Source organism: Pelodiscus sinensis, chromosome 5 (assembly GCF_049634645.1).
Source record: "Pelodiscus sinensis isolate JC-2024 chromosome 5, ASM4963464v1, whole genome shotgun sequence".
In the NCBI taxonomy this organism is placed as follows: domain Eukaryota; kingdom Metazoa; phylum Chordata; order Testudines; family Trionychidae; genus Pelodiscus; species Pelodiscus sinensis.
Window position 1 is genome coordinate 37,814,906 of NC_134715.1, and position 13,363 is coordinate 37,828,268.

Genomic DNA, 13,363 nt, shown 5'->3' on the forward strand with positions numbered 1-13,363 from the left:
AGTACATTTGTATAGGGCCATATATGAGGACTATTGAAATTATTGGCTTGGCACATAATACATACATAACTGTGGGTTAGCAGAGTTGTAATGTACCTTGGAATCTTCAGTTTAGTAAAAGACCATGCAAGCTTAAATCGTAAGTCAAACTTCCCTGGAGCCACAAGGCTCATTGCCCACACACACAATTTAGGCACATCAGTTTCTTAGGCAATGTGTATAAGAGTGCTGTGATCAGCATTGTGTCCAATCACCTTTGACTGCTTGTCCCTAACCCAGTGAATCAGATAATCCAGCTGCAAAATGTGTAACTGGATGTGGCTTTCCAGTGTGAGGTGGAGCAAGAGAGACTTAAACCCATTTTCTTCAGGAGCATAGACAAGTTTTCTTTATAATTCAACCACTGCAGTTCCCCTATGACACAGGTGGTGAAGAAAATCATTGCATTATCCATTTTACTAACAGCCTCATCAAATATTAAAAGTGAAACTTCTAAAAATTGAGCTTGTCAATATTTTGGCTGTTTACTTTGTCTCAGCATGGACAATGAAAATCAGTGAGGTCAGTTTCCCTTTGCAGCTCTTAATGCTGCAGTAGTTTTGAAACACTGCATGTTTGCTTAAAACAACACTCATTTTTTTTATAAAACTGTGGAAAAATTTGTACAGGTCTCTAGTGTTCTACAAATATTATTTTCACAATTTAAACTGGTACATACTTACTTTGACAGTGCCCCTATAACTGCTTTCTCTAAGACATCAGAAAGCCTGATAAGCCCTTGCTAGATGTAACCAGCATTACTTTTCACAGATACTTCACACAGTTGTATCTAAGTCAGTGTTTCCCAAATGGTGTCCCACAGAACCCCAGAAGTAAAAATAAGGGTTCCACAAGAAAATTCCATTACAATAACATTTTACGATTTAAAAAAATAATATTTATGCAGTTATGAATTGTATTGAAAACCATTTTCATTTGTGTTTGCTATGATAAGTGTTCCTATGTAATGCCAGCTTAGCCAGAGAATGGGAACGATGATGTCACTACCCAGCGCTGTGCGCGCAGTCAGTCAGTGATTGCCTGTTACGTACCACTGTAAGGGTGTGTCTAGACTACAGAGTTTTGTCGACAAAAGTGGACTTTTGTCGACAAAACTATACCTGCGTCTACACTACCGCTGAGTTCTGTCGACATAACGTCGACAGAACTCAGCAGTTTTGTCGACGCTGGTAAACCTCATTTTACGAGGCATAACGCCTTTTGTCGACAGAGTTCTGTCGACAGAAGATGTTATTGCATCTAGGGTTGTGTCTAGACTACAGGGTTTTGTCGACAAAGCAGCTTGCTTTGTCGACAGAACTGAATGTAGTCTAGACGCTCTTTGTCGACAGAAGCTTTGTCGACAGTATTTGTCGACAAAACTTCTGTCGACAAAAGCCTGTAGTCTAGACGTACCCCAAATCTCCGTACTCACTCTCAGGGAGTGTGAATCACGTGGGTGACTGAATACGAATATACTAGTGCTGTGTCGAAGCTTCAGCTGTCAAATCAGTTGCTTGTATGGGGGTGCACAGGCAGTGTTCTCGCAAATACTTTACTTCAGTATAGTTGCATGATTTCTTGTATTTAAAAATTTAACTGTGAAAAATATAAATTGACTATGATAGATTAATCTTCATATCATAACCTTGCTTAGCATTTGTTTATTATTATCCTTACTTATTTATGGTCTACTTTTTCAGCTTTCTATATAAGACTGTTATTAGGGGTTCCTCAAAATTCTTTCGAGTTTAAAAGAGTTCCGTGGCAAAATAAAACTGATCTAGGTAAATCTCATAAGTGTATATGGTGAATGCTTCCTCCTACTCTTGACATGCTACTTTCCCACCAAAGATCAACAGCTATTTGCAGATTTCTGAAGCAATTTCCAAGCACAGCTTTGGTTTAATAATTGGCTTCAGAGGTAACTATAACGTTCACACTTGAATAATAATAGTTTCAATTAATAAACTCTTGAAATGCCTGTTTGACTAACCAAGTTTCTATATAACATGGAAAAGTTGGACCCTTTCAATATGTAAAGTTCATTTTTAGAGACTATCCATAAATGAAGTGAATGGGTTCTATTCTTTTAGGCAAAAATACAGTTGGCAAGTAGTGATTCATAAAGAGCCATTTCAATTCCCATAGAATAAGCCAAACATTTTAGTTTAATCAGACTTCATTTTAAAATGGCCTAGTAGATTTTGTGTGCTTCAGCCCCACCAATGCGGGCTTCCCAATGCTGTGGGGGGCCCTGAGCTTCGGAGGGGTAGGTGGGGGGGGGGGGGTAGAGTAGGGGCAGGCGCAGATCCAAGCAAGTTGGTGGCTGTATCTGGCCACCAGGCCATAGGTTCCTCACCCCTGATTTAACGTAATGAGCCCACTGGCTGTTACTGAAATACAAATAATAAATTATTTTAAGATATAATTACAGCACAGATTTGTGCCTTTAATACACAAATATCTGTCTTATCCAACAATCTAGAATGGATGTAGGTATTTTCTCACAAGTAAAGTGTAGGTAATACTGACTTTGAACATATTAACAATTGTGTTATTTAAAGAAATTACGTAGAAATTCACATATCCTCTGAGCAGTTAACTGCACTGAACTGGAAGACTAAATTCAGTTAAAGAGTGAAAAAAAAGAGACTTCTGTCCTATTTTAAATGTTAATTTAATCTCAACTTTTAACTATAACTTCCCAAATATACCCCATCATAGGTGTTCCTGTTTTCCAGGAAATTGTGCTGATCCTGATCTCTACCTAGAAGCATGTGTATATAATAAGTACGCAAGATCCCTTTATAAGGTTATAGTGCAATTCTGATGAGAACTATTTCGTTTGTGCATTTTCCTTAGTAGATGAGAGGTAGCAAAATTCACTTTCTGACAATAATCTCCCTGAAATATGCTACATCAAGGTCTTTATCCATTTTAATCTTTGTTAGATGTTAAAATAGCTTTGGCTTTGAGAACTGACTTTATCTTTTTGTTCCTAGTCAAATTGCAACTTCAGGCAGAAGAAAGAGGAGTGGTGTCAATCAAAGGCGTATGCGCAAATCGTTTTCTTGCAATGAAGGAAGACGGCAGATTATTGGCATTGGTAAGCAATGCTGTATTTTCATTACTTTCATTACTTGTCTTCATGCTTAGCAGCTGATGTTCCAGACATAGGAGTTAATCAATTACCCAGTGAAATTAAATTGTTAATGGCCAACTTGTGCCTCCAGCAGCCCTCTTGAGTAAGAGGGCTAGGAAGTGGAAAGATGTGGAGGCATCCTTTCCCACTCCTAGGCAGCAGAGCCCCTCCATCCATAGTGGCTCTTACCTGTAGATGGTGTAAGGCCAAGAGAAAATGTAGTGAATTTGTTTAAAGGGAATCAGTCAATTTAAAGAGAATCAGTCAAATTAAAACAAAATCCACTTGCTTCCAGAATTGAAATGACTACCTTTGTTACAGTAATCTTAAATTCCACTTTAGCAATTAGAAGGGTAAAAACTGTTTTCAAATTCACTTGATTTCTGTGTTTTGTTGACAGTCTTTCATGGTTTAGTCTTTATAGTGAGTCAGTTTCTGTTCTGTGTGGCTTATCCAGACTGGAGAACTAGGAGAGAAACACTTTTGAAAATGTTTGTAAATCTACAATTAGTAAGTAGATTCAAGGAGCAGATGTGGCACTTGAATCTACTTAATTTTTAAAAATGAACTGGTTTCAAGCTCACAATGCTCCTATATATTAGGTAGTAGCAGCATTACCATCCCTGTAAGTCAATATATTTGGCATAAATTGTATTTTAACATCGATCCATAGATATTTCAATTCTGCTTCAGAACCTAAAGTGTTAGGACCATTTTCATTTTGCCACACACAAAGGCTACGTCTAGACTGGCATGATTTTCCAAATGCTTTTAACGGAAAAGTTTTTCCATTAAAAGCATTTGCGGAAAAGAGCATCTAGATTGGCATGGATGCTTTTGCGCAAAAGCACTTTTTGCGGAAAAGCGTCTGTGCCAATCTAGACGCAGTTTTGCGCAAGAAAGCCCCGATCGCCATTTTCGCCTTCGAGGCTTTTTTGTGCAAAACAGTTTTTAGCTGTCTGCACTGGCCCTCTTGCGCAAAAGCATTTACGTAAGATGGCTTTTTCCCGAGCAGAAGCAGCATAGTATTTGTGCAAGAACACTGAGAATCTTACATTAGATTGTCAGTGTTCTTGCGCAAATTCAAGTGGCCAGTGTAGACAGCTGGCAAGTTTTTCCACAAAAGCACCTGCTTTTGCGGAAAAACTTGCCAGTCTAGACGCAGCTAAACAGTTTCTATGTTCTTCTGAGGCTTTTTCAGATTAAGTGGAAACTTGTGATATTTTAACCTCTGCATTTTTTTCATATAGAGCCATTTAATCCAAACACCCGGCATTAGTAATGAGCCACCATAGCGCTGTAATGTTTCCTTTCAGAAGTTCCCTACTAGTTCCTAAGTAACTTTGTAGTACGTGGGTTATTTTGGAACACAGCAGTGTCAATATTCTGTGAAATTCTCCTTAACTATAGACATATCAGATTAGTTAACTTCCAGCTGAGCTCCAATTAGTGAAGGATCCAAGTGGAGGGCTAAAAATATTCTTTCTGTTCTTTTAATCCTCCAAGCAGCGGAGACCCAGTTCAGCTGCTGCCTCCTCCCCCTCCTGCCCCATAATTTTCAGCAGTCTCTGGGAAGCTGTAGAGTCTAAAGTATGTGGGTTTGTAGCAGTCCCAAGGGACTGTGGTCTGATGGGTATATACCATCTTCTGCACCCAGCAGACCCTTCACACCAGGACAAATCCACGGTTGTCGCTTTTAAGTCAGTTTTCATGGTCTTTTTCACTAGCTGGGCAGCAGGAATAGAGTAGAGAGTGGGCTGAATCATTCTGGCCCTTGTAATCCTAGGAAGGTATTGCAAGGGAGGCAATATGAAAGATTGCTTGTAAGGAGTTGTCTATATGGGGAGGTTTACTAGTATGACACTACTGGTATAATTATACTGAGATAATTTAACTTTCTGTGTGTACATTTGTATTCTGGACAGTGTCTATGGGAAGAGGTATAGTAATGCTGGTATATTTTCTCAGGGCTTGTCAGAGCAGGTCAGACAAATATATTTCCTGGCCTCAGTCACATGACTTCTCAGGGTTACAAAAGGCTGTATTTTTATGACATAGCAGGGATTAATGGCTGTTAGATTTTTCCCCCAACAAAAAACCTACTGTGATCACAGTATATCCATCAAGAAGCAGCCCTAAACAATGGATAGAGCCAACTTTTAAAATATACAAATAGACACATCTGCAGCAGTAAATCAGGATGAGACATCTCACACTAGCTATAATTTGTGAATCCAATGGCTTTCTGGTCATACAGTACTTTTGCAATACACCTGTGGCCCCTGCAAAGGAGCCTGTTTTTGGTGTTCCGGTGTTTCCTATTGTCATTGATTAGGTGGGCTTGTTAATTTTGCCCCTAACTTTCTGGATGCCCTCAAGAAATAGTAACCCAATGTTATCCTTATTTTTCCTTTTGATATCTTTTATTCTACCTGTAAAACAAATTTACAATACATAGATTTGATGTCATTGGTAAAGGTGGCCCTTTTATTTTTCTTGAAATCTGTTTTCAACCATTTGCGTTGGAATGAACCATTTGACATTCTTTTCATAGCTTTTTTTTTCTTGTATTTTGGCCTACTTGTGTTTTTTGTGGTTGGTATTGCAGTTACTTTGCATTCATTAATTTTTTTACTCAAAGTTTATTGGATGTTGGAAGTAAGGTGAACAAACTATTTGATCAGGTAACAATGTCATTAATGTGTGGTGTTCAGCAGTTCAGTACAAGAAAATGCAAGGAGTTATCTTCTGAAAGATAGTCTTTCCCATTAATTCAAATACTTAAGTCCTATTTTCACCAAAGCAATCAGAAACATCATGTGTCTTTGGTTCTTTTATGTTCTATTTCCTATACCAACTGCAAATTTCACACATGAATTCCTTATCTTCAGGTGATAGAAATGTAGCTGTGTTAGTCTGGTGTAGCTGAAACAAAATACAGGACTATGTAGCACTTTAAAGACTAACAAGATGGTTTATTAGATGATGAGCTTTCGTGGGCCAGACCCACTTCCTCAGATCAAATAGTGGAAGAAAATAGTCACAACCATATATACCAAAGGATACAATTAAAAAAAGTGAACACATATGAAAAGGACAAATCACATTTCAGAACAGAAGGGGCATGCGGGGGGGGGGGGGGGAGGAAGGTAAGTGTCTGTGAGCTAATGGTATTAGAGGTGATAATTGGGGAAGCTATCTTTGTAATGGGTAAGGTAGGTGGTGTCTTTGTTGAGCCCGACACCTAGAGTGTCGAATCTTAGCATGAATGACAGTTCAGAGGATTCCCTTTCAAGTGCAGATTTGAAAGGCTTCTGGAGTAGGATGCAGGTAATTAAGTCGTTGAGACAGTGTCCTTTCTGGTTCAAATGGCAAGAAACTGTTTTTTCTTTGTGATCCTGTCTAATATCTGTTTTGTGGGCCACAAAACAGATATTAGACAGGATCACAAAGAAAAAACAGTTTCTTGCCATTTCAACCAGAAAGGACACTGTCTCAACGACACTCTAGGTGTCGGGCTCAACAAAGACACCACCTACCTTACCCATTACAAAGATAGCTTCCCCAATTATCACCTCTAATACCATTAGCTCACAGACACTTACCTTCCTCCCCCCCCCCCCCGCATCTCCCTTCTGTTCTGAAATGTGATTTGTCCTTTTCATATGTGTTCACTTTTTAAAATTGTATCCTTTGGTATATATGGTTGTGACTATTTTCTTCCACTATTTGATCTGAGGAAGTGGGTCTGGCCCACGAAAGCTCATCATCTAATAAACCATCTTGTTAGTCTTCAAAGTGCTACATAGTCCTGTATTTTGTTTTATCTTCAGGTGACAGTATTCTTGTCTTGTCAAAATTGAATATCCTCTGCCCCATCCTTAAACTTCTCAATGCTCAGGTAGATTACACCTAGCATTTCCAGTGTCATCATCATGTCCTGTGCATAGAATCTCATCATAGGTAGCAGTTGCATCTTGATAGTTGCACTAAGATGTTATCCTTAAAGAAGTGTGTGCTTTTTCTGTTGGCCTCTCATTTAAAACTCCTTTTAATATCTGGCGAACTTGGGTTATTTTGTGTTTCTCATCTGAGCCTGTTGAACACTTTTTTCCCCCTAGAAATGAATAATATTTGAGTAGTTGTGTAAATACCTCCTCCTGCAGCTCCTCATTTTTTTCTATTTATAGATGCTCTTAAGATTAGTCCAATAAGTTTTTGTTTTTAAACCTAACCAGTATTTCACTTTTAATGTGCACCCTCACAATTTCATGGTCTTTTTTCTGAAGGCACAATATTTCTAGTAATTGTTGGAAGCAATGGGACAGAAACCTGTTTATACTGATACTGATTTCTGCCTATAAGCATTCAAGAAATAAAGAACTGAAAATAATGATTGCCAGCATTTTTTTCAATCAGAGCACAGTTCTGTGGTGGCTTACTTTGTGCTTTAATCATGTATATGACTAAACTGGTATCTTGCAGAAGAGGAGCTCCCAATTACAGTAAAACTCTAATTGTCCGGCATCCAGTGGTCTGGCACTCCCGATAGTCCGGCACCAACTGGAACCCGGAAGTGCTCCGGCCAGTCGGACAATTGGAGCTGCTCCACGCCGCTTCCCCAAGTCTGCTGTTGCCGCTGCTGAAACTGACGAGCAGCAGACTTGGGGAAGCGGTGTGGAGCAGAGCAGTTGGGGTGCTGCGTGGTTGGTCCCGCAGCGCCGCCCCTCACCCCCCCTGCTCGGCCCCCAGCAGCACCCCAGCTGCTCTGCTCCGTGCCGCTTCCCCAAGTCCACTGCTGCCGCTGCTGAAACTGACAAGTGGCGGACTTGGGGAAGCGGTGGGACAGAGCAGCTGGGGTGCTACCGGGTTGGTCCCACAGTGCCGCCCTCACCTGAGTGGCGCTACGGGACCAACCCGGCAGCACCCCAGCTGCTCTGCCAGCGGCTTCCCCAAGCCCGCCACTGCTGAAACTGATGAGCGTCGGACTTGGGGAAGCCGCAGGCAGAGCAGCTGGAGTGCTGCCCAGTTGGTCCTGCAGCCTTGCTCAGGTGAGGAGTGGCACTGCAGGACCAACCCTTCCGTAAGCTGCCGCTGCCGCTTGCAGCCCCAGCTGGCCTGTCACCGGTGACTGCGCAGGGCTTCCCCCGCCTCCCTGCAAAATGGCGGACGGTTCGCCCCACGCCGCGTTGCTCCCCGCCGCCTCCCTGTCCTCCCTTCCCCCCGACCCATCACAGCCTTCTGGCTGGAGTACCTCCTGATCCTCTGGCATATCCGATAATCCAGCACTCCTTGGGTCCCAAAGGTGCCGGATCATTGGAAGTCTACTGTAACATGAATTTGCATAATCTGAAGTGTTAGGTTCTTTGATAATCTCAAAGATTTTTCAGTATGGTTTCTTCTGGGCACCTTTCTTTAATTCCCCAGAATGTCTTTCACAAGTCTTAAGTGATGTTCTGTATTTACCTTAAACTGCATTCTGAATGTAACATTTTATTACATTTTAAAGAAAATTTATCCCGATTGCCTTGAATTTTGAAGGCTTCCATATTTTGCAGTCTTTCCCTTAGTACAGCTGCCTTAACATTTCTTTGATCTGGTTAATCTCCTTTGGTCACAGAGTGTCTTACACAATTAATCTCATTCAGCCCAAACTGGTATTTGTCCCTTCTCAAAATCTGCTGAGGCAGTGGTCTCATTTGCTGACATAGTACAGCTCTTTTTGATCCATAGAAATCCATTACTGTGGTCAGTGTAACAAAACATAGTTACCGTATATACTCGAGTATAAGCCGAGTTTTTCAGCACATTTTTTGTGCTGAAAAATGCCCCCCTCGGCTTATACTCGAGTCAGCGTCTTGAGAACTGAGGCGGGTGGGCTCAGCGCGTCTCTGCCGCCGGCCGGGTCTAGCCGCGTGAGCCCGGAGCTCCGGCCCCGGTAACCGAGGCGCTCGGGGCGGGGGGCGCTGCCGGGAGCGGGCTGGGCTCCGTGTGTCGGGCCGTCGCTGCGCGGGGCGCTCGGAGCCTCTGCCGGCCGCTTGGGTTGCGGCTGCTCGGGGGTTCCTTGTTAAGAACACAGAGGCAGACCCGGTGAGTGTCTGAAGTCTTCTCCTCTGGCTCATCATGAGATGTCATGGCAGAGCTGATTCAGAGCCTGCAGATGATAAAGACTGTAGCTGCTTGCCTTCTCCGTGCTGGAGACCCTGGCTGTATGGCAGCTACCAATGCCAGTTTAAGGCTTTGATCCTACTCGTCAATGCCATGGATGGATCAAGCCCCAGCTACTTCAAAGACCAAACGGTGGCATATAAAGCCCCACAAGGGCTGTGCTGTTCTGGGAAAATGCACATCATAAGACCAGGATGGAAGCTGGGGACAAAGCATTCTCAGTGGGAGTTAACACCTCCCCTGCTTAGTGAAAATCCCACTAGATGCCTATTTGCAACTTTTACATGCCTAAAATACCTTTGAAAATCTGGCCCCTGGATACTCTGGTGGTGGGTGGCCATATAAAGAATGATGTGGGGCTGATAGCATGCGTCTGTTCCCGTGTGTGACTGGTGCTGGCGCTGGGCGCTTTCTTGCAGGCGGCCCTTCAGGGGCTCATTGGATTGGCGGGAGGACTTTGAGCGGGAGTTACGGTATTTTTGATACCATATTGTTTTTGTTGACCCCCTTTTCCACTTACAGAGCTAGGTTATTGTTTTTCTTTGAAATAAATATTCATGTAATTTTATTGGTATCTATCTTCATTTTTTACATTTACCAGTAGCTGCCTCATTTCCTACCCTAGGCTTATACTCGAGTCAATATTTTTTCCCAGTTCTTTGGGGTAAAATTAGGTGCCTCGGCTTATATTCGGGTCGGCTTATACTCGAGTATATAGGTATGTTTTCATTAACATCACTCAAAATAGACTCCAACTGAAAGCGATAACATCAAATTTTAGCATTTGGGATAATTCTGCTTTTATATTTCTCTGTGCTAATGGGACACTGGATTGAAAACCGATTGTAGAGCACACTGGAATCTGTAAGAATTATTGGAATTACAATTCTTGTACAAGCATTGTATCTTATTATAATTAAGCCATTCTAGTCCATCCATCACTTCAAATTCTTTTGAGTATATTTAGCATTCTGTAGAGTAGTTAAACACTTATTTGGCATCAGTGTATATATAGATTTCTCTTCAATCCATGTACAAACTGAACTTCCTCTTCCAGTATTTCATGCTTTTATGGTGTCTGTCCTTACACTAATTAGGATGATTTAGCCGTTTCATGTTAGCATGATATAGCCGTATTTACTCTTCTTTCACCCACTCTACAAAACAAGTGTTGGCTTTTATTTAACATCTGGTGGTCAGTAATCATTTTTCTTGTCTGCTGTGATTACATTGATAAGACCCAGTATCTTTTTTGATAGAACCTCTTTGTAGAATGCATTAGGAAACTCAATCAAAATCTCAGTTTCTGAAATAACTTAATCCAGTTATTTTACTTGCTCCAGGTGGGTGTTCATATCTTGTCTTTGTATTTCTTCGCCATTTATGTTGGGTAACTTCTTAGACATGCAGTAAACCATTTTGTAAAACACTGCACCTCTTGTGCTGAATTTCTGAATTGTGCAGTGATTTGGTCTTTATAATTTGGGGTTTAAAGTTTTATGTACATGTACTTGTGTTTTCTTTAACAGATACATTTGGCAAAACATCATTTTCACTAGCTTTGTCAATTCTAGCAGTGATTAGTTATCAGAAAAGATGGTCCAAAAATATTTGGAACCATTTTTTCATCAGAAAATGCTGTTTTGACAATTAACTTAACATCTGAGAAATTATCAAAATAAATATTTCACCCTTATTGAATTGCTCTTATTTCAACTTTGGTATTGTAATACTGTACCTACCTAATAGCCTAGACACTGAACTTTATCAAAAATAAACATTTTTGTTTTCCTCCTGATTTGGGACAAGGTGAAACTTCAAAATCTCAATTTACTATGCCATAGGAGGTTGGGTTTTTTGTGTGTGGATCAACTCTTATCAGTGTTGTTTAAAAAAAATTGTCTAATTATACTGATGGGCATAATTGCGTGACTTAGCTTCTGTCATGCAAATCTGGAACTTAATGGTCAGTGGTCTCACCTGGCTGTTGTCTTGTAAAGAAAATATTCCTTTTTAACCAAATGACATTCTTGCATTGATCAAGACCAGCTTGCAGTTGGAACCCCTTTTAGTATATTCTGATGACAATGTCAAGCTCTCAGAGTTTGCTTCCTGTAGCAGTGTGCAGGAGTTCAACCTCTCAAGTTCTTTTTAATCACACTTGCTTCCAGGAAACTAGGAAGTGCTGCAGTTACAGACTCCATTTCTAAAGATGTGCATACATTTCCCAAAACTCATTTTTTTTAGGGAGAATTTTTTTTTTTTTTTACAAACCCCATGTAATAGGGGTATGCTCCAAAAGAATGCAGGTAAGAGACTAATTTTCATTTCCCAAGCCGTAGTCACACTTACTCTGTACCAGGGGTGGGAAATAACTTTTGAAGAGAGGCTACTTCACAAATTTTGGAAGTGGTCTTGGGCTGCACCAGAAGGAGTAGGGCCTCAGGCAGAAGGGGCGGGGCCAGGAGAATTCAAACCCCCACACAGACCTTGATTGGCCTGAGGGTGGGGGAGTGTGTGAAGTCTTTGCCCCCTCACTCCTACCCTGCTAGGGGCACATGGCGCCTAGAGAGAACCACCAGCTGGTGGTTCCCTATGGTGCTGCATGCCCCTCGTGGGGGGAGGAGATTTTGTGTCATCCCTAGGTCTCAATTGTCTTGGGGGCGGGGGAGCAGCAGGGTGGCCATGGGCCGAATCAACTAGCTTGGTGAGCCAGATCTGGCCCACAGACGCTATCTTGCCCACTCCTGGTCTTAACCATGACCTGTTACCACATGAGTGGGTCCCCCGCTGGCCCTGCACTCCCTGCGAGGCTTCTGCTTTCAAACTGTTAATTAATCTAAATGTAACATCCCTGAGTCTGGAACCCTTTACAGTTAAGAATTTGTCTATATGACTTAGTGCATGGCGGGGTAGAGCACTGTAGATCTAATCCCTAGCTTGATGTGCACTGACTATATAGACAAACCCTAAATATTCTTAAATAATTGTTGGTCTTATCTTGTGTCTTGAAGTCTCTTTTGGAGTTTTATCTATTTACCCTGAAAAATATCAGGAGTGGCAAATCTGGTTTTGGTGGGAGAACTCATTGAAAGTCCCAGATGCGGATTGCAAGCTTCTATTAGCTGTTAAAGGAGGCAACAGGGTTGGTGGTTTTTAAGAGAATTTTTTCCCCTATGCATTTCTAAGACCTTTATAAACAACAAGTAGTCCTGTAGCATCTTTATAAATTAACATAAGTATGTATAGTATCATGACCTTTTTTGGCCAAAACTCACTTCTTTGGATGAGTTGGAAGCTGGAGCCTAAGACCTTTATAGTTAAACTGGATGTTAATACAAATTGTAAGCAGTCTGAGTGAAAAGCACTTCCCTTTTCGATTAAGTTTCACCTGCATGATATCTCCTGTTATAATCTTATCAGTTTGCTAGTCATATATAGTTTTACAGACAAGACCAGAATTCCTAATGTTGAAAACTTAGAAGTCTGGAAGAAAAATAATTCAGACCATCATAAAGAAGAAAAAGCACATACCCATTTTCCCTCTTTAGCGGTGCCTTTTACATGTATAATATGATCACAGGCTTATTCTCTAAATTGGAAGGGCAGTAATCTTAATGTTGCCAGCTCCATTAATATTGCTTACTCCACTCAGGGATGAAAAAAGTGAGACTCCAAGTGGTTGTTCTAACTACAGTTCCTTTCTAGTTCTCACGTTGCATCTTCAGTAAACTCCATTTTTAGTCAGACTATTAAACCACCCAGCCTGTTTGTAAGGCTAGCAAACGAAGTGGGTTGTGCCCATGAAGGTTCGTGATACCATCTCCAGTTTTTGTTAGTCTGTAACTGAAAAAACAATGAATAGTCCTGCAGCACCTTAGAGACTAACACAGCTACCCCTCTACATCCTTGAGTTTACTCTTTTATATAACTTCCAAAGCGCAGTGTTGTCTGGCCATTGCTTTGATAGGAGACTGACATGGAATTGATATTTTAAGAGAAGTTTTGCAA

The 13,363-nt window shown here is 41.2% G+C and overlaps 1 protein-coding gene across 3 annotated transcripts in view; it reads left to right on the forward strand.

The window, feature by feature from the left end:
* The window catches only part of FGF2 (fibroblast growth factor 2), a 70,702-nt gene that overhangs the window by 48,304 nt on the left and 9,035 nt on the right, over positions 1 to 13,363 (forward strand). For all 3 annotated transcript variants that reach the window (XM_075929859.1, XM_025185913.2, XM_025185912.2), the window contains exon 2: positions 3,045 to 3,148. In XM_075929859.1, the coding sequence (XP_075785974.1) occupies positions 3,045 to 3,148 (104 nt within the window). The remainder of the gene's footprint in view (positions 1 to 3,044; positions 3,149 to 13,363) is intronic.